The 22,462-nt window shown below is 45.4% G+C and overlaps 1 protein-coding gene across 2 annotated transcripts in view; it reads right to left on the bottom strand.

The window, feature by feature from the left end:
• Nucleotides 1-22,462, bottom strand: part of yap1 (Yes1 associated transcriptional regulator) — a 131,208-nt gene that overhangs the window by 19,146 nt on the left and 89,600 nt on the right. Inside the window, exons 3-4 of one of the 2 annotated variants that reach the window (XM_067986396.1) lie at nt 20,161-20,274; nt 2,110-2,297 (exon numbers count right to left, since the gene is read on the bottom strand). In XM_067986396.1, the coding sequence (XP_067842497.1) occupies nt 2,110-2,297; nt 20,161-20,274 (302 nt within the window). The remainder of the gene's footprint in view (nt 1-2,109; nt 2,298-20,160; nt 20,275-22,462) is intronic. The other variant, XM_067986397.1, reaches the window with a different exon arrangement.

Here is a 22,462-nt window from a genome sequence, read left to right as displayed (position 1 = left end):
CCTCAACCGGGATCTTGGGTTCATGTCACGCTACATGTAACCCCACCTGACGTAGAGTCATCCAGACTCAAGTCGTAGTTGGCTTGTTCTCCATACACCGATGCGACCGGACCTGCTGCGATTTCCAGCAAAAAAAAGTTATCTGTTTTTAATACAACTGGTCACACTCTCTCTCTCTCTCTCTGTCTTTCTGATTTGACACCTTGTGATCCCACCTCAGTATTCTTGGATGTAATGTTTCCCTGACTAACCTGTCTGAACACCATTCACTCTTTTGATTGCTGTGATTATCTCTCTGCCGAGGTGTGATAAAGGGCAGTTGGAAAGATTATCTGTAATCACCAGGCATTGTTCTCTGACTATATATGCTGTGCCTATATGTAACTCTTCACTTCACCTGACAAAGGAGCAAAGCTCCGAAAGCTTGTGATTTCAAATAAAGCTGTTGGACTATAACCTGGTGTTGTGCGACTCCTTACATTTTTCCAATACTGTATATCTTGTATACAGATCCCACACTATGATTTTAGTTTCACAGTAGCCTTGTTCAAGGCTCAACATTTTGACTACTGGAACTATTCAGACTCAGTGAAAAGGCTGAATGTATCCTGTCTAACAGAATTTGCACAAAGGAAATGTTACACAGGAACTATGGTGAATAAAAAGAATGCTGTATCCCTGTTTATATATTTGTATAACTAAATGTTGAAGTAATCTTTGCAGGATAATGTATGTCTATTTAGAAGTACTGTCCATTCTAGGCCACAATGAAAACAAAGTGATTACATCAAATGTACGCACCTGTTTCTGCTCACGTGTGAATGAAGGTATGTTTAGACTTGTTTTAAAACCAACCAACTTCGTATTTCTGTGCTGTCTATTTTAAAAATGGTATGAAGCAGATTCTCCCAAACCACTAGTAGTCTGCAGGATCTGCTTCAGTTGTCTCCAGAACCAAACCACAAACTGCCCAACACCTGTACAAGAGAAGCACCACCAACCACCTCCTCTACCCCCTCCAATTCAGTGGAAATTTGCTACAGTATTGCTGTTTTCTCCCGTTTTGCTAAGCTCTGTTTTGACTCACCTTTGCTGCACAGCTCCATATTTATTGCAACTGTACCACATATACCACAAAATCCAAACTATATTAAAATATAAAGCTCTTTATAACACATGAATGTTCAGATCTTTTTGAAATCTAATGTCTGTTCTGAACTTGATGTTACTTCAGTCAAAAACACACTGGTCCAAAAAGTTCTGAGGTTTAAGTTGTTTCTTCTCTTTCTCTCCCCCTATTTCCTCCCCTCTTCTGCGTTCTTTTGTATGGTGTTAGCCACCCTCCAGGGCCTTGCCAAAATAACTATTTTATGTTGGGCTGTTTGGGGAGAGGAAATGAGAAATTACAACCAAATCCAATCCTGTCCTTACCAGATGCCCACATGAACACATTATATAGCAGTGGTCACTGGATAAGGAACTCTGGCTGATTACTTTCTTCTCGCTATTCCAGTAATACCAAGCCAAACTTCAGTCCCACCAATGCTGTCCTGGTTGAGCTCAGCTAACACAGCACGGATCACAAATTGAACGAGACACCTACCTTGGCTGCCTGAGTCAGTATTATAGCATGCGGCGCATTTACTGACAGACATTGGGAGAGCTATACAGCCCATTTCAGTTTTTTAAAATATTTATTTATACTTGCATTGAAGCAAGGGGGAAGTGCTGTTCCAGTAAAAAGATCTAGAGATAATTCAGTAGATACCAACCATAATGAGAATGTGTCTGTTTTTAAACTGGCTGCAGTCCCATCCAATGACAGCACTGAGTATTGAGGAAAGGAAAAATAAATGTTTAACACAAAAATCAGTCCATTGCCAGTTTAAGACGACGGTACTGATGACAGCAATGTTAGTCCGGATTAGTGTCAGTGAGTAATTCTAACAAATTGAATCTTGCAAATGCTAGAAAACTGAACTTAGTTTGAATCAATGTGATTTGAATGGAAGTCAATCTCTTGTAAATGTGATATTAGTTTGGTTTCCTAAAGTTACTGGTTACAGTAACATTGTTACATTTTACTTCACTGCTGAATCAGGGCCTTACCTGTCGTAGGAGCTCTTGGTGTTTCAGTCGAAGTCTCTCTTTCTCAAACTGGAGCTGTTGCAGCCTCATCTGTTGCTGTTTGTTGGAGCCTGATATTCCCCCTCCTTGTGGGCTATGAGGACTATGAGGACCCATGGATGAAGGTGGTTTGACAGGAGCACTTTGAGTCAGTCTCTGTTGGTCCATTGCTGTTGTCCAAAATAAAAGACCAAGATAATGAAACAAAGGCTTAATTCATACAGTGTTATTCTAGGTTATATCTGGATTACGAGTTACATAGTGTTACTAGCCAATCCTGGAGAATCTAGCATGCCAGAAGTAGCCCCCAATTTGAACTAAATACAACTATTTCCCAGAAATGCCAGAAAACTATAGGTTTTTTTAAACCTCTGGACTGCAACTACACAACTCAGACATCCTTGAATGTCCCAGAGTATCTGGGTTTCAATATTCCAACCTCATAATTTGAAAGACCTATTTATAAGTTCTGAACTGGACACATCCGACTCACTGTCAAAATAATCAATCTCCAATCAAGGCTTTTGGCCATGTCCTGCACCCAGTTGATACTGGATATAGTCAGTGAGTCCATTTTGGGCTGCATGCCACAGTGAATCTGTTATACTTTCATCATACTAAAATTTGGTACCAAATCATTAAGGGTTGATATTTAAGGGTTGTGGACATGTCTCGCGAGTATCCCTAAGGTTCTACAATACTCTACTTCTGAATTTATTATTCAGCAGAAGTGTAGTACAATAAAACTTCAGGGACACAATGACAACACATACACACATATACATACACACAGCACATATACTGGAAAATAATTCCAAACCAAGCACTTTCAAACTTAAAGAAACAAAACAGGAAGCACAAAAGTACAGAATATTACAGCAGGTGCGAAACATAATCCTCATAACATTTCCATAATTGAAGTTGTACTATATAACTACCAAGCAGTATTTTTGAAAAGAGCACTATTGGAAGAAAACTAGTATATTCAGTCGTCCTTTGCAGAATGGCACAAATCACATTATTCTAACTGAAAACATTTCGCCTATCTTTTTCTTTCCAATACTAACGAACCTGCTGTGTACTACCAGTGTTTTTTTGGTTTTTTAGCATTCACTTTTCTTTAAATTTGAACTAGTTGGACTTTTGATGTCTGGTTTTCGATCAGCCATGGTAAAATGTAAACCAAACAGTTAACTGCCTACTTCCCCATCAAACAGTGGAGGAAGAAAGTCACTTAAGTTTTCTCCTCCCAAGAAAATATTCATTTTTTTTGCTGGTCAAAATTCTGGCTTCAGTTGCTGCTGTTACTGTCCATGACCAAGAAAAATTTAGTCTCTATTCAGCTCAATAGCAGTAAGCCAGAGATTGACCAGCTGAATAAATCACCTGAGCAGTTACTTTTCCAACTATGAAAAACTAACTTGCACTGAAGTTGGATAACCAACAAGAAATTGGTATTTTTATTTATACTTATTTTTCTTGACATACTGTATTTTCACGGAATCTTTTTCAGCAGGCTCAGATATCCTCTTGGATCCCATTTATTGCATCAAATAGGAGGCAAATTAACCATTAATCCAGCTCCTGTTTGCCACTCCAGATATCACAATTTTGTATGATTAGAATTTGAAAACCCATCTTTTTGTATTTCCAAATCAGACCCATGAATAACCTCCAGACCATAAGTAGCAGAATCAGCAAAAAACACCATGATGGTGAGCAGCCCAAATGAGACTGCATGTGCGAGTTTGCTATATGCATATACATTTAAGATGACTCCAACATCCTTGTCCCTCAACCTTCTCCCTTCGCCAATCACTGGAGAATCATTACAAGGTTAAGTGAAAATGCTGTAGTATTGGGGGAGCAATGCAAAACTTCGCTCCGTCAGGATAGCAGGAACATCTAGGTTTCTTGGCAGCCACTTTCATACTCCAGTTGGTAAAACTGCTCTGCATGATGTGGTGATTTTATCAGGAGACAAAACCCCTGACGAGCTTTGTATTTTAGAGAATAAGTATATTTTTAAAAAAGTTTGAGACCTTTTAGGACCCTTTCAAGGCCCCTAGTCACTCTGTAAAGGTTTTTTATTCAACACACTACAAACACACACCTGCAATTTAAAATTAAATCTGTCATATTAACTGACCATTTAAGCCATTTTGCAGTAGCTTTGAATTAGTCATTTGATTTTTTTTTAAGATTGGTTTTAAAAAATTGAGCCAATACCTCATTGTTGCTCTTTCTTCATTTCCTACTACATAACAATATATGAAGTATGTTGTTTACTGTGTGGAAATCATTACAGTCAGCTCAACTCAGATCAAAGAATCAGGACTGACCCTTTGGTTCCCTCTGATGAGAGACCACTGAAAGACATTATTCAGATCGCACCCTGACCCATTTGCTTTGTGTGCTTTTGCCATAACCAATAAATGGTGATCAACAGTGGAGCCAAGAGTCGTGCATATAGGAGGTAGTTAACTGGGACCATTTGTTTAAACTGCTGTTAATGAGCTCCACAGAGATTTTCAAACAGGTTTCCTAGTTTAACCTTTCCTAACATCACACATGGTTCAAAAAGGAGCATTTTGAGAATCTAGTGTTAACATCAAGCACTCCCAGGTCCGGTGCAGCACTGTCAGATTGCGCATTAAAAGCTCCCTCTATACTAACAAATCTTGCTCTTCATCCACAGAATGCTGCACTACTAAATATTTCCATTTCCCATACCAGCAATCCTTTTGTTCTCCAAGCAAATTTGGCAATTTATATCAAATTGCATGCAGTTTCCTCGGCTCACGCTATCAACATTTCTAATGAAAACATAAGCAGCACCATCTGGTTGTTCGCCATCACCTCTGTGAGGAATCAAATTTGGTTAGAGAAAGATGGAATGTGAGAAAAGGCATTGAAACTTAGCAGGAATTTTTTTGTTTACAGCCACCTACAGTTCATGCCACTTCATTTCATTTACAGCTGTCTTGTTAAAGCTATTCTCTAAACATCATAGATTCCCATACATATCAGTTTTTGAAAAACCTCAATCTTGCTGAGGTAACATGCTAGACAAAGCAGCCTTTGCCAGTGGAAGAGCAAAAAATAAATTTCCTAATGCTGTTATATAGTTGACAACACACACAACATGCACTTCCCATTAGAACATTTGGCTTAGGAACAAAAGGTTTCCACACCTAATAATCCAGATAGCAATATGAAAGAATGAACTTGCATTTATGTAGCGTCTTTTATGAACTCAGGATGTTCCAACGCGCTTTACAGCCAATGAAGTACTCTTGAAGTGTAATTACCATTGTAATGTAGGAAACACAGCAGCTAATTTGTGCACAGCAAGGTCCCACAAACAGCAATGTAATAATAACCAGGTAATCTGTTTTATTGATGTTGGTTGAGGGATAAATATTTGAAATAGAGCCATGGGATTTTTTCATGTCCATCCGAGAGGGAAGACGGAGCTTCAGTTTTAATGTTTCATCTGAAGGAGGGCATCGTGCCTGTGCCGGATCTTTGAAAGAGTTATCCAATTAGTCCCATCCCCTGCTCTTTCCCCATAGCCTTGTAAATTTTTCCCCTTCTAGTACTTTTTCAAAAGGGAATTGGATGTTATTACTGAATCTGCTTGCACCATCCTTTCAGGCAATGCATTCCAGATCATAACAACTTGCTGCTCCAACAGATACATGCTCTAGGCAGGAAGTTCTGATCTCTTAATCATTTTGAGAAATCAGGAATTTCAAGCAACACAGTTTGATCCCCCAGAGCAGCAACAGCATCAGGCAGGAACTGGGAGCAGTAGTGAAAGATGAACCATGGGGTGGAGCAGGAAGATTTTTGAAGGGAAAGTGGGTCAGATGCAGAGTAGCACAGTTTTCAAAAATGCAGAGGGGCTGAAAACCATCACAGGGAACTCCAAAAGATAGCACTAGTTGCCACCAACAGTGGAGCAGAGGGAGTTTGGGACAAGAAGCAACCAAGTGTTAGAGGAGCAGAGGATGCATGCAGAGACATAAAGCCAGAGGAGATGACTAAGATGCAAAGGGATGAAGTTAAGGAGAGGTTTGAAAGCAATGCTGAGAATTTTGAAATCAATTTGATAGAGCAACGGGAACCAGTGGAACTGGAAGAACATGTGGTAATCAGAGTGTGGGATTTTGTGAAGTGACGACACTGTGGTGTTTTGAATGAGCTAAAGCTTGTAGAAGATTGAGGTAGAGAGGTGGGCTCAGAGCGCATTAGAGAAGTCAAGCCTCAAGGCGAGGAAGGTATGGACTAGAGTTTCAGCAGCTGAGGATGTGAGGTAGAAGCAGAAGTAAGTGACTTTGCAGTGGTAGAAGAAAACAGTTTTAATAAATGGGGTGGCTTGTGGGTGAAAAAACTAAACTTTTGGTCACGCAGTGTGCCAAAGTTCCGTACCCCCTGACTTGGCCCGAGGTGACAGCTGGAGAAGTTAATGGAGTCAAGGCCACAGGCACATAGGTGCTAGTGGGAACCCATTAGTCGGAGGAAATTTTGTCTCATTCAACTTTTAAGGGCTCAATTTTAAAATCAAATTGCGGTTGCGTTGGGGACCGCAAAAATCCCGAGCGGATTCGGAAGCCGGCTCTGACCCGCCGACTTCCGGGTTTCCCACAGACGCGCCTGTGCGCGCGCGCTTCACGAATCCACAAGTCCCGCTAGCAATTAAAGCCGGCAGGATGATAGTTAAGGAACCAAATGTACCTCATTGAGGTACTTTATTTCTAACGTCGTAGATAGTTGAAACAATTTTAAACTTACCTGGGCGGCTTTCCCACGGCTTTTGATTCACGCCGGGTGAAACCAGGCATGAAAGGCCGGAGCAGGCAAAAAGAAACAAAATAAACCTACCTCCCCCCCCCCCCCGATGTCCCCCTCTCCGATCTCCCCCTCTTCCCGATCTCCCGATCTCCCCCTCTTCCCGATCTCCCCCTCTCCGATCTCCCCCTATTCCCCCCCCCGATGTCCCCTCTCCGATCTCCCCCTATTCCCCCCCCCGATGTCCCCTCTCCGATGTCCCCCTTTCCCCCCCCCCGATCTCCCCCCCTTTCCCCCCCCTCCGATCTCCCCCTCTTCCCCCCCCTCCCCCGATCTTTCCCCCCCTCTCCCGATCTTCCCCCCCCCCTCCCGATCTTCCCCCCCCCCTCCCGATCTTCCCCCCCCCTCCCGATCTTCCCCCCCCCCTCCCGATCTCCCCCTCCCTCCCGATCTCCCCCCCCCTCCCTCCCGATCTCCCCCCCCCCTCCCGATCTCCCCCCCCCCTCCCGATCTCCCCCTCTTCCCCCCCCGATGTCCCCCTCTCCGATCTCCCCCTCTTCCCCCCCCCCCCGATGTCCCCCTCTCCGATCTCCCCCTCCTCCTCCCCCTCTCCCCCCCCGATCTCCCCCTCCTCCTCCCCCTCTTCCCCCCCTCTCCGATGTCCCCCTCCTCCCCCCCGATGTCCCCCTCTCCGATGTCCCCCTCCTCCCCCCCGATGTCCCCCTCTCCGATGTCCCCCTCCTCCCCCCCGATGTCCCCCTCTCCGATGTCCCCCTCTTCCCCCCCTCCGATGTCCCCCTCTTCCCCCCCCCTCCGATCTCGCCCTCTTCCCCCCCCCTCCGATCTCGCCCTCTCCGATGTCCCCCTCTTCCCCCCCTCCGATCTCCCCCTCTTCCCCCCCCCGATCTCCCCCTCTTCCCCCCCATCCCGATCTCCCCCTCTTCCCCCCCCCCCTCCCGATCTCCCCCTCTTCCCCCCCCCTCCCGATCTCCCCCTCTTCCCCCCCCCCTCCCGATCTCCCCCTCTTCCCCCCCCCCCTCCCGATCTCCCCCTCTTCCCCCCCCCCTCCCGATCTCCCCCTCTTCCCCCCCCCCTCCCGATCTCCCCCTCTTCCCCCCCCCCTCCCGATCTCCCCCTCTTCCCCCCCCCCTCCCGATCTCCCCCTCTTCCCCCCCCCCTCCCGATCTCCCCCTCTTCCCCCCCCCCTCCCGATCTCCCCCTCTTCCCCCCCCCCTCCCGATCTCCCCCTCTTCCCCCCCCCCCTCCCGATCTCCCCCTCTTCCCCCCCCCCCCTCCCGATCTCCCTCTCTTCCGATCTCCCCCCCCCCTCCCGATCTCCCCCTCTTCCGATCTCCCCCTCTTCCCCCCCCCCCTCCCGATCTCCCCCTCTTCCCCCCCCCCTCCCGATCTCCCCCTCTTCCGATCTCCCCCTCTTCCCCCCCCCCCCCTCCCGATCTCCCCCTCTTCCGATCTCCCCCTCTCCCCCCCCCCTCCCGATCTCCCCCTCTCCCCCCCCCCCCCTCCCGATCTCCCCCTCTCCCCCCCCCCCTCCCGATCTCCCCCTCTTCCCCCCCCCCTCCCGATCTCCCCCTCTCCCCCCCCCCCCTCCTGATCTCCCCCTCTTCCCCCCCCCCTCCCGATCTCCCCCTCTTCCCTCCCCCTCCCGATCTCCCCCTCTTCCCCCCCCCTCCCGATCTCCCCCTCTTCCCCCCCCCTCCCGATCTCCCCCTCTTCCCCCCCCCTCCCGATCTCCCCCTCCCTCCCGATCTCCCCCTCTTCCCCCCCCCTCCCGATCTCCCCCTCTTCCCCCCCCCCTCCCGATCTCCCCCTCCCTCCCGATCTCCCCCTCTTCCCCCCCCCTCCCGATCTCCCCCTCTTCCCTCCCCCTCTTCCCCCCCCCTCCCGATCTCCCCCTCTTCCCCCCCCTCCCGATCTCCCCCTCTTCCCCCCCCCCTCCCGATCTCCCCCTCTTCCCCCCCCCCTCCCGATCTCCCCCTCTTCCCCCCCCTCCCGATCTCCCCCTCTTCCCCCCCCCTCCCGATCTCCCCCTCTTCCCCCCCCCTCCCGATCTCCCCCTCTTCCCCCCCCCTCCCGATCTCCCCCTCTTCCCCCTCCCTCCGATCTCCCCCTCTTCCCCCCCCCTCCCGATCTCCCCCTCTTCCCCCCCCCCTCCCGATCTCCCCCTCTTCCCCCCCCCCTCCCGATCTCCCCCTCTTCCCTCCCCCTCTTCCCCCCCCTCCCGATCTCCCCCTCTTCCCCCCCCTCCTGATCTCCCCCTCTTCCCCCCCCCCTCCCGATCTCCCCCTCTTCCCCCCCCCCTCCCGATCTCCCCCTCTTCCCCCCCCTCCCGATCTCCCCCTCTTCCCCCCCCTCCCGATCTCCCCCTCTTCCCCCCCCCTCCCGATCTCCCCCTCTTCCCCCCCCCTCCGATCTCCCCCTCTTCCCCCCCCCTCCGATCTCCCCCTCTTCCCCCCCCCTCCGATCTCCCCCTCTTCCCCCCCCCTCCGATCTCCCCCTCTTCCCCCCCCCTCCGATCTCCCCCTCTTCCCCCCCCCCTCCGACCTCCCCCTCTTCCCCCCCCCTCCGACGTCCCTCTCCGATCTATCCCTCTTCCCCCCCCCCCCCCCCCGACGTCCCTCTCCGATCTATCCCTCTTTCCCCCCCACCCCCCCCCCGACGTCCCTCTCCGATCTATCCCTCTTTCCCCCCCACCCCCCCGACGTCCCTCTCCGATCTATCCCTCTTCCCCCCCCCCCCACCCCGACGTCCCTCTCCGATCTATCCCTCTTCCCCCCCCCCCCCCCCCCGACGTCCCTCTCCGATCTATCCCTCTTCCCCCCCACCCCGACGTCCCTCTCCGATCTATCCCTCTTTGCCCCCACCCCCCCGACGTCCCTCTCCGATCTATCCCTCTCCCCCGCCCCCCCCCCCGACGTCCCTCTCCGATCTATCCCTCTTCCCCCCCACCCCGACGTCCCTCTCCGATCTATCCCTTCCCCCCCCCCCCCGACGTCCCTCTCCGATCTATTCCTTCCCCCCCCCCCCCGACGTCCCTCTCCGATCTATCCTTCTTCCCCCCCCCCCCCCCCCCCGACGTCCCTCTCCGATCTATCCTTCTTCCCCCCCCCCCGACGTCCCTCTCCGATCTATCCTTCTTCCCCCCCACCCCCGACGTCCCTCTCCGATCTATCCCTCTTCCCCCCCCCCCCAATCCCGATGTCCCTCTCCGATCTATCCCTCTTCCCCCCCCCCCATCCCGACGTCCCTCTCCGATCTATCCCTCTTCCCCCCCCATCCCGACGTCCCTCTCCGATTTATCCCTCTTCCCCCCCCCCCGATGTCCCTCTCCGATCTACCCCTCTTCCCCCCCCCCCCGACGTCCCTCTCCGATCTACCCCTCTTCCCCCCCCCCGACGTCGCTCTCCGATCTACCCCTCTTCCCCCCCCCCCGACGTCCCTCTCCGATCTACCCCTCTTCCCACCCCCCGACGTCCCTCTCCGATCTACCCCTCTTTCCCCCCCCCCCCCCGACGTCCCTCTCCGATCTACCCCTCTTTCCCCCCCCCCCCCCGACGTCCCTCTCCGATCTACCTCTCTTTCCCCCCCCCCCCCCCCGACGTCCCTCTCCGATCGCCCCCTCTTCCCCCCCAATGTCCCCCCACCGATCTTCCCCTCTCTTCCCCCCGCCCTCCCCGATATTCAGCATCTTCCACTCTCTGTTCCAGCTCCGGATGACGTCTCGCTCTCTCTCTCTCTCTCTTTCTCTTTCTCTTCCCCCACCCCTCTCCCCCCATCCTCGGCGTTGCAGCTCCTGTCGGCAGCCAGCCTGTCAATCAGGCTGGCTGCCGGGAGCGAAACCCAGAAAGAACTTTAATCGCCATCAATTATATCGCGACTGCATCGGAAAAGGTAAGTTTTTTTTAAATTCGCGTTTGCCACGCACACCTTCAACCCCACCACCCCCCCCCAACCCGCCACCGTTTCAAAACTGAGCCCTAAATGTCGGATAGGCAGTGGGAGAATATGGCAACAACTCTTAGACCGATGGAGGAAGCAGAGAGGTAGAGCAGGGTATCTTCACCATACAGGGCCCCATATTTGCAGGTGATATTTCCAAGGGAAATCAAGACAGGCGCTACACCAGCATCTACATGCCTCTGGCATAGATTCAATCAACTTCTGATCTGCAATCTGATGTAGACATGCAGGCTCTCAGTGAGGCAACAAACTTGCAGTTTGCTATATTTCAAATGAACTCAATTTGAAACTGAAGATAGGAGCTTATATGCATGATCAATATGCTAGAAGCATAACAAACAACATTTTTGGTTTCATTTGGACCCTCTGAAAAGACAAACAATTTCAATTTTACAATTTTAGTGTTACTGTAAACAGGCAAACAGCAACAGCCTCCAGAATGTTAGAAAGGATGAGGCTCTTGATTTCCACGCAGTCCTATGGGAAGAGGCAGTAAAGTACACTTGTGCCTTGCTTCCTTTAAATAAAGACAAGCTTCCCTTTTACTGAATAGGAAATTAAGCATTTCAGGCTGCGATATGGTGCTAGTGTAATTGTTACCATCATGGCACAAGAGTCTTCTGGGAAGCTCCAAATCATAACGGTCACTGCCTGTGTTAGCAAAACAAGCCCATTGATATCAGGCCATTCTGAAGTACTTATCTAGCATTTAAACTCAATTCCACTGGAGTCTTCTCACAAATTACACACCTTCTTATTCACTCCAATTTAAATAGATTAAGTCTCATCATTAATCAGTCACAGCTCCTGATTGTTGCATCCTGAGTTCTTATTATAAACAGGCCATTACTCCAGGCTATGTGGGCCCATATTAATTATCCCACCCACCATTAACTGCTTCACCTCCCACATTCATCCTTCGTTTCTCTGTAATCATGTGACTGGCCTTTACCTTGTGATGGGGTGATTATTGGGCTGCTTCGCCATCAATGTAGCACTAAATGACTATTTTCAAGACTTTTAGTACAATTTACGAAGTTAAAACCTGCAGAACAAAAGACCCAACTGTGGTGGTCAAAGCCCTGAAGCAGCACCAACAACTTCCTCATTAAATAAAGAGCCCACTTCAGAAAATAATCACAAAATTCTGCTCCACACACAGGGATAAATTACTTTATTACTACCTTCAACAAGAACTATTTAGATTTACAGCTATGTTCTGATCACCTCATGAAAGGGTTTTACATCAGACACAAAATGAACCAAAGAGCAACATAGGGAATCATCCAAGAACTTTCACATTGTACTGCATAATATATTGTGCAATGTCTTTATTGTGCTTTTCTGGATGATCTAGGAAGAAGCCCAATTAACAGATTGAACCCAGATTCAGCCTCCAAATTCAGGAGTATGTCCTCTACTGACTGAAGTTACTGTAAACCTTTTATCATCCTGCGAAGGATTTAAATCATCACACATTACAGAAACCACATGTTTGACACACTAAGAAGGATATTGGCTAACATTATATTAATGAGATTGATTCCAGCAAGTTTATTTTTGCTGCAGAGCTTAAGAACTAGTTTTGCACCATTACAGGCCATAGTTTCCAGTCAGTGGACACAATGGTCTGAAACTAATAAAAACCAACAAGTACCCAGAAAAGGGATCAGTGGTTTGTGTAAATTAGCTTATGCCATGTCCTTTTGTCACAATCATCTCAGGGGTCACTGAGTTACTTATAAGCTACTTTCATATTGCGCTTAGTGTGTCACTAGGGTGGTCGGCTCCCAGTGCGCTGGCCTCTGTCAACCGCAGAATAAACGTACTCGATTCGCTAAGTTTGGTCACTTAGAAGATCCTTTCTTTAAAAAAAAACCCCACTCCACTAAGCGCAATTTTAAAGAGCTTTAATCAGTACTGCTTCCACTTCCAGATGAATAAAAATAAGCAGTTTCACCAAGCGTTTGTTGAGATAGTGATTTCACGCAGAAGTAGTGCTTTAGACAATGTAGTTTCATTGGGTTCATTGTTCTCCTCCTCCCCAAGAAAAATTAGTACACTCCAATGAAAATTGTGGCACTTGGAAGATTCTTTTTTTTATTATTTAGTTAAGATCATTTAATTCCCAAAATTCAGAAGTCAGATCAAGGCAGCTTTTAGAAAAAACTGCTAATTTCACATCGTTGGTGTGTATACTCGACCCAGTACCCTGGACCAGGACAAGCACTGGACTGTATCAAACGCCAGGGTTTGTATGTGTCAGACAAACAGGAAACTACTGGGAATTGAAAAATCAAGCTATTTTATACTAATTTTGGAACCAGTTTTTTTTCTTTTTAATCTTGCGGCATAATCTTAAAATTAGAGCCAGGCCATTCAGGAGTCACATCATGAACCATTTCTTCACATAAAGGATAGTCGAAATCTGGAACTCTCCCTTTCAATTGACCCAGCTGTGGATGCTAGGTCAATTGAAACTTTCAAGATTGAGGTTGATAGATTTTTGTTAGGTAATGGTATCAAGGGATTATAGATCAAAGTCAGGTAAATGGAGTTGAGGTACAGATCAGACATGATCTAATTGAATGGCGGAACAGGCTCGAGGGGCTAAATGGCCTACTCCTGTTCTTATGTTCCAATTTCAGTAGACAGGAGTCAGTTGAAATTCAAAGTGCTGTGTAAACAGCACAAATGAATTTACTCCGTTCCATCTGTAGTTGAAACACGGATGAACACATCTGGTGCTCCTATTGAACTTATTAGATCGAGTTGACTAGTTTAACCCACTCCCAGATATTGATTTTTCTCCCATATAGCTTTTGTAGTTTGTGGAGCTAACTGCATTTTACATCATGTAGTAAACAATGTGGAGGATAGTAACAGACTTCAGGAAGACATAGACGGACTGGTGAAATGGGCAGACACATGACAGATGAAATTTAATGCAGAGACGTGAGAAGTGATGCATTTTGGTAGGAAGAATGAGGAGAGGCAATATAAACTAAACTGTACTATTTTAAAGGGGGTGCAGGAACAGAGAGACCTGGGGTGCACATACACAAATCTTTGAAGGTGGCAGAACAAGTTGAGAGGGCTGTTGAAAAAGCATATGGGGATGTTGGGCTTTATTAATAGAGGCACAGAGTACAAAAGTGAGGAAGTTATGCTAATCCTTTATAAAACACTGGTTAGGCCTCAGCTGGAGTATTGTGTTCAGTTCTGGGCACCACACTTTAGGAAAGATGTCAAGGCCTTAGAGAATGTGCAGAAGAGATTTACTATAATAATGCTAGGGATGAGGGACTTCAGTTATGTGGAGAGACTGAGGTTGTTCTCCTTAGAACAGAAGGTTACAGGGAGATTTGATAGAGGTGTTCAAAATCATGAACAGTTTTGACACAGTAAATGAGGAGAAACTGTTTCCAGTGGCAGAAGGATCAGTAACCAGAGCACACAGATTTAAGGTGATTGGCAAAAGAGTCAGAGGCGACATGAGGAAACTTTTTTTTTTAAAGACACAGTAAGTTGTAATGATCTGGAATGCACTGCCTGAAAGGGTGGTGGAAGCAGATTCAATAGTAACTTTCAAAAAGGAAATTGGATAAATACTTGAAAGGAAAAAAATTACAGGGTTATGGGGAAAGAGCAGGGGAATGGGACTAATTGGATAGCTCTTTCGAAGAGCTGGCACAGGCACGATGGGCCGAATGGCCTCCTCCTGTGCTGTACCTACAATAATACTATGAACTGAACTGTTAGTCAAGATGCTAGGATATCTAATCTGTCAGACATGAATTCTCCTATATGGCATCAAGGACAGGTCTTGCAAGCAAAGATTTGGAGATTTGTGCAACCTTAGAGTAACCTTGCTCCAGATAACAAGAATGGGTCAATAACTGCCAAATCAATTAAGGCAAATTTTCAGTATTAAATAAGGAGGCGATAACAGGGACAAAAGAGTTATTTTCTCATGCTCTCGAATTTCAGCCATGGCTCAGTGATGGCATTCTGACCTGAGTCAGTAGGTTATGGGTTCAAGCCCCACACCATAAACCTGAGCACATAATGTAGGTTGACATTTCAGTGCAGTACTGAGGGGAGTGCTGGACTGTCAGAAGTGCCATCCTTTGAATGAGACATTTAACCAAGGCTCCATCTGCCCTTTTACCAGGGTGGATGTAAAAGATCCAATGGCACTATTCAAAGACGACACTGGGACAGGTTAGACTGACCACAGTGGTCTTATACTGTCCTGAAAATTCTTGTGTTTCCTTTACTAGACCATCATGTGTGCTCAACAAACCTGAAAACACCGAGGCCAACTACAATTCCTTACTATCACCCATGCAGTGGCACTTAGATCCTTCAACTCTTTACAGAGCAGGAATTTAACCTGGGACCTTTCTGGTCTGTATTGCTCAGTACCTACCATGTAGCGTGGTTCCCCACTAATCCATCAAGAAAACCTAATTTTGGATTGTTACAGAATGTTAAGATGCAGGACTCCGGAGTGCTGTCCTTACAAAGGACTGATGGCTTGGTGCTTGAGAGAATGAACCAACATGTAGTAAGCCAAACTGATCCAGATTTTAGTTGCTTGAATACCAACAAAACATAGGAGTGCACAAGACAGTCGCCATTCTGGCAGTACCAAAAGCGAAAGTCCAATGCCTGCTGTAGTAGTGACCAAAACGGTTCAGATTACTCCAGGTGTCACCATATCAGTACCATATACAGATTCACCATCACCTCTTGGGATTCACCTCCTCTATCCCTCTGGCCGCACATCCCAAAATCCACTTATCTCTTCTTACTGCTGCCACACATTGTGCTATTGCTCTCAGTTATTTATCCACCAATATTCCCAGACCCCCGTTCCCATGTCATGTTGTGCATCTTGCAGTCATTTAATTTATTTCTGTTTTTTTTTGTCTCACAAATTTGCATTTATCCACATTAATTACCATTTGCCACATAAAACCTTCCCAACTTATGCAGATCCCTTTGTATTTGGCTTGCCTCTTCCCTATTGTTTGAACGTCACCCCTTAATTTGGTGACATCTGCAAACTTAGTCAACTTTGTTTCTGATCTCAACTCCAAATCATTTATATTGTAAACAGCAAAGATGCCAGCACAGACCCTTAATAGCACTGTGCTTGTGACCCTTTGTCATGTCGATATAGCTCCATTCACAAACATGCTTTGCTTTCACTGGTTTAGCTAATTACTGGAGAGTCTAGCAGCAGAGTAGATATTCTCCCCACAATTTTCCAAGTAGACTACAATATTTTATCACTGGGTTAATTTAAGGTTTGTAGAACATGAATGTTTATAACAGAAGAGAGCTTATTAAAAAAGACAGGTAGTCAAGCTTTTTCAACAGTAATGCACTTAAATTTTCTCAGCACAAAACACACCATTTATTTTGTTAGCTGACTATTCCAAATCAAACTATTGACTTGTAGTAGGTTACTTGGGGAGTTATTGCAGTGTATAATGTACCACCATCAGCAAAAAGTACATTATTTGAGATCCAGTAGATCACTGACAAAGAGGGACAGAAGTGTACTAAGAGCATTTCCCCAAACTACCTCTGCATAGATGTTGGAATTAAACATCCACTGTCATGACCCAGGCCATGATATTACCATGTAAGACACATGAATGCTTAACATGTTTACCTGAAATTCATCAATATTTAGCCCTTTTTTGTGTGCTTATTATACATTTCCAACATATGCTCAGATTTACTTGTGATTCATCTCTTTAAAAAATATATAGAATTATGTAGAGTGTACACATTCTCGACATATAAAACTCAAGTGTATGTTACACTCAAGAGGTCTTAGTAGGAAGAGGATGGAAGATTTTTTTTCAATAGCAAAAAGAAGTGGTTGGCAAAGCTTTGGTTCCTTCTCGGGCCATTTTACATTACACCTAGTGTTCGGGGAGAGTGATGCCAAACTGAATTCCCTGCATCGCTCTCCCATTTTATATTGAAGTTGGTCACTAGCTTCCTGTGGGCCTGTTGGAAGCCAACTGGGTAAATGGAGACCAGTTTCTTTTCCTGCATAGGTAATGCATGCAATGCTCCATACTTTACATGTTTAACTTGAATATTTTAACAAGTTCAAGCAATTTGATTTAATTAAAAAGTTAACTACTTTTAGTTTTAGCTCCCCCAATAAAGACTTCCAATCATAACACAGTAATTTCCATATATCAGCAGTGTTTTTTCATGTCACAATGGTGGTGCACTAAAGCGGCTCAGAATGTTTAGCAGGCCACGGAGGAAACATCTGATCTAGTAGCAGTATGCGAGACCCCTGAAAATTGTGTATTTCTACTGCTCTATGGAGGTCAGGTCATTTGATGAATGCTGTCAATAATGAGAGAAATGTATGTCATCAGTTGACTACATTGACTAAAAGTGCCTTTTTGAAACACCTTTTCACTTAACAGCAAAACCAATATCTGAATCATAGAATCTTACAGCACAGAAGGCAGCCATTCAGATCCTTATTAATCAGCCAATTCCAACACGATCTTGAGATAAGGAAGATGCTAATTAAGCACTACAAAGTACACCACCTTCCTGATGAATTGTACAATAAAATAATCGAAAGCAAGAAAGCATATCTTCATCAGATTCTTAAATCTGCAGCACTGGGGAAAGTGCGTGTGCTCTGAGGTGATAGAAATCTATTAAAGTTATGTACAATGCTGTGAGGGTTTCCATCAAATCATGAAACAAAACAATTCAAAAAGGCAGATAATAGTCTAAATGTCAAGATTCACACAACCAGCAAATACCCTATCATGGGAATATATTTCCACATCGTTCACCTGAGGAAGGAGGAAGTCTCCGAAAGCTTGTGAATTTAAAATAAAATTGCTGGACTATAACTTGGTGTTGTAAAATTGTTTACACCTATCATGGGAGGTAGATACCAGTTAACGTGTCAGGCGTCTTTATGGTGCTACCTAATGCGGACTCCAGTGTAAGTGGAGCTTTCCAGATCAGGTCAGTTATACTTGCTGATCTCCATTGGAGATATGGGAGGAGCTCTGCACGAGCATTCACCTCCTTTATACGTACCACATGGCATCAGATAATGTTTTATTGGTGGTGTGGAGCCAAATGGCTCACTCAACAACTCAGCACTAGAACATTCATACTCAGTTTTTCAAGCTCAGAGCAGTCAGAAGTTCAAAATATTTTTCTCGTTTCTCAAAGCAATAAATACAAAAGCAATACGGAAATTGCAGCAAACAACTGCACTGCAGCATTTATATAGTTATTGTGCTCCAATATCACTCCATACCCCACTTGCCTCCCCTGTATGCTTCAGTGACATTAGCACTATACACAACATTTGAGACCATTTTTGCAAATGCAGTGGTGCACTACGAGTTAGAAAAGTATGTTAAAACAGGAGTATTAGACTATCGTGTTTTGTTTCACCACTGGGTCTCATAAGCAAATGGCAGAAATGAGCATGCAGTTTGTTTCATTTCCATGGCCATAAAATGCAGGCATCCACACAGCTAAAACAAAAACTAATACCAATACAGACCACCAGGAAACAGACACTGCCTCCTTTATTCCCCAAGTAGACCAAGCAACAGATCTCAGCTTTTGTTGCACTACGGATCAGGAATATACTCCCATCTCCTCCCCCCCAACCCCCACCCATGAAAAAACAAGTGCGCACAAGCAAACATCTACAAAGATTCTGTTCTCGCCTTACTCATGACCAAGTAAACGGTTGCATTTTATTTTTCAGTGTATCAAATGCATAATTGGATGGCTTAGTAATTTTCATTCCAAAGTTGAAGTGAAAGAGAGTTCATAAAAATTTGAATAATTTAATCAAAGTATAAAAAAAATGCATAAGTTGTTCAGGAGGGATCTAAACATCTGGTCTCTAAATTTAGTGAATTATGCCACATACCACCTTCAGTGCTCGGTTGGCATAGTCAATATGGCAGGGCAGATTATACTGTGGTTAATGTCAATGTTTTAATTCAGCCATGGAAAAATGGCATATTTTTGATGTTTAATTTTGTCATATCCAATAAAAGTCAACTAGACAATTAAACAAAGGATCGGTCTATCCACTCCTATAAAAATTAGAAGAAGAAAGCAGTGTTCACCCAGAATCACAACACTGGTTTCACCCAATTCTAGCCATTATAAACTACACCTAGTAACCATGGACCAGTAAAAAGAACCCAGCTATATAAAAAACATACTGGTTGCACAAAGAGTGCTCAGGCTGCCAATGAAGGTTAGCAACTTAAAAAAAATATGTTCTTGGCTTGCAGAACAAAATAAATGAAAACCACAATATAATGTCCCTGACCTCACATGCGAGAGGGAAACTCTTTCAAGTTCAATACAACTAACAGCTTGTCTCTATTTAGCCTTGTTTTAGATCTAGTCTGCACCAGCACACATGCTCCCCCCCTTTAGTTTTGCCTTCAGTTACACTTGAGCTCTTTGACTCAAAAGGCCTGGAAGAGATTAAGTGTCCGACCGCAAAGAAAGTCCTGGCACACACTCAAGCCTGTCTGGGATACTTTGGCAGCACTGTGCGCATACTCGCAAGCAGTGGGCCCACACAGGGGAAAGCAGGAATAAAAGACTGCAGCTTGAGCACATCAAGGTACTATATAGCAGTTCGCCAAAGCAAACAGACGCCCTTCAACAAGTACATAATCATTTTCAGGAAGATATTCTTCCTCTACTAAATTCCACCAGAGTCCTTATTACACCTGAAGGTGACAATGTGCATTGGAACGGACAACAACAAAGACTAAGTACATCGTTTTTGGAATCAAAACAGCCAAACAACTGACCAGAGTTAAACCTGGTACATTTATTCATTTCTTTGGAATGGTCACTAACTCATCTGGGAAAGGCAAGGCAGATTAGTGAGATGAAAAGCACACACTGTTGTGTTATTACAGGCTTAGCATCTCTGGCAAAGAAAGAGTTAAAGCCGCTCTCCTGTTTGGGGCCCATAGTGGTTGTTAGGTCAACACTTGTAAAGCTTCAAAGAGTTTATGTCCTCCCAGCCTGACCTGCTCAGTGATCTGCACACTGTTTTGATTTAGCTCCCGCCAGTCAGAGACTAGCACAACAAAATACAGCAATCTGCTTAGTTAAAAATTTTCCACAAGGAATACTACAAAGACTGGCCGGACAGCTAAAAAACAAGTCAAGCATTACCTGCAGCAAAGGCTCACTTACCATAGCGAGGATCAAGCCTTGGGTCCAACCAAGAGGTGGTCTTGTTTTTGTGGTTTATGTAGTAAATCTCCCCATCTGGGGTAATGCCTTGCTCCCAGCCATCGGGAAGTGGGCCTGAACAAAAAGTAAAGGAATTTATGGTGGGCTGCTAAGCAGAGTGAAATATTGCAAGCTCAACAATTACATGACCACCAGAAAACAATATAGGAAAACAAAACAAAAAAAATTGAAAGTAAATTTGTTGTGACACAAAAGGCAAAAAAACAAAACAAAGAAACCAACTCTGACTAAATACGTCTTTTAACGTGTGTATTTATGCAAAGGTCTTGCCCACAACAGTACAGGGCAGATCACTAGAGCATAATCTTACTGGAATTAATTCATATATAGTTTTGAGACTTGCAATATTCTATTCAGATGCAGCCGGCAAATGAGCCCAATGGACTGGACTGAAATGGGGTTAAAATATTCCCCATTTATTCTGCAAAGGGAGGTTGAGGAGAAGTAATATCCACTTGTTTCCCAATGTAGTTATATTTAGTGGGATAGAAAACTGATGGCTGTAGAACCTGTCAAATGTTATCCTCTTTATAAGCACAACAGTACACTGTGCCAGAGTAATAGAGATGCCCCCCCACCCCGCCTCCCATTTGATTCTCCCACATGGGGAATTGTCATCTTAGCTGGGATGTCTGACAAGGTGCCAAATGGAGGTGAGGCACTTATTACAACTTGGGAAAGAGGGGAGAAAAGAGGAGAACCCACAAAGGAAGTGTTGACCCGTAACTGTTCTGGTCAGTTAGAAGCCGGTCAACCCATCAACTGCCCACCCTCTCTGTTTAGGTGGGTGGAAGGGTGATGGGGAAAGAAGAGGTTTTGAAGATCTTTGTCTAAAAAGGGGGAAAAAAGTCATTCCTCAGAAATTGGTTATAACTGCTTTTGTCAAGCACAATAATGCTGCTGGCACTAGAAAATACACGCAGCTCAGTATTTTCAAGCTAAGCTTGTATACATGGACTTTGTTTAGGAGTTACAAATGTCACTAGGCACACAATTTCTGCTGTAAAATACTTTCATTCTTAATATCGTCATAATAGTAAAAAGACACAATGTTAATAGCTTCTTTAAAAAAAAGCAATGTATGACAAGCAGTTGTTTTAGCCAACAGTACTCAAAACGAAAACCAAAAGTTGCAAGTCAGCCCTCCACCAAAGCACCTAGAAATTACATTTAAGAATACGGGGGGGTGTGCTCCCAAAAGCTTGGTGAGTTTATCCAGCTGAATTGTACAAATCAAGAATCTCACATTCAATCCTTAGCCTGGACTGAGTTAGACGATTGCAGCCTGAGTGGCAATAAAGTCCCTACAATTGACCTCAGTGCCCCAGCATAGGGAGGGAGAGGTTAGATTGCTATCCAATTATCCCTATTTGAATATGGATGTGTGGATATAGGAGAATCAGATTGGGTGTAGTTGGGATGCCCCATTAGACTTGCCAACACTCATTATCAGAGTTCACACATTAATAATATAATTAACAAAATACAAGAGGACACCCAGTGTCACGGAACATACGCCAGGCAATGCCTGCAGCAGGAAAGGAGAGAATTGGAGAAGTAGAGGTCTCCAAATGTGTACATGATATAAAATATATATACACAAACACACATATATAGTGCCAGAGACACATTACACACAACAGTGGGGTTAGGTTTTTCTTTTTCCATTCATAGTGAATCAGTGGAAAATCTAGTTTCAGAATCCTACTGGAATTCCACCATCTTGGGGACTGGGGTGATTCTGAAGCACTTTTAGCCTGGAGTGGACGTAGAAATTCATCTTGATCTAATTTTCCCACAAGGTTTTATCTGAAGCAGAACCTGCGTAGCAAGTTTTACATGGCATCATTGTATTATAGTCCTCACTGCTTATAGTGGGTGCATTTGTGGGAACACGATGTGCCCGCTAAATGCAATGGCCAGTATAATGGGGTAGCACTATAATATGCATGTAAAAATCCTCCATTCCTTTCCTTTTTTGCTGAGTGACCAATCTTAATGAATCAAAGATCAGTTATGTTAATTCCCTTTACAATATTCAAAAAGTCAATTGGAATAATATTCACAGAAACATTTATGCTTTCTTAAGGTCCATTCTTTGGCCAATGACTGCACAGATTTATCATCAAACATACACACGCCTTCACAATCCACCAGTCAGTCTGACTGAATTTCTGTGCAACAGATTTGAGCTCCAGAAGTGACCTAGAATCATAGAACGGTTACAGCACAGAAGGCGGCC

Source organism: Heptranchias perlo, chromosome 6 (assembly GCF_035084215.1).
Source record: "Heptranchias perlo isolate sHepPer1 chromosome 6, sHepPer1.hap1, whole genome shotgun sequence".
In the NCBI taxonomy this organism is placed as follows: domain Eukaryota; kingdom Metazoa; phylum Chordata; class Chondrichthyes; order Hexanchiformes; family Hexanchidae; genus Heptranchias; species Heptranchias perlo.
Note: the sequence above shows the minus strand (reverse complement) of the source record. Positions and strands in the feature narration are given on the sequence as shown.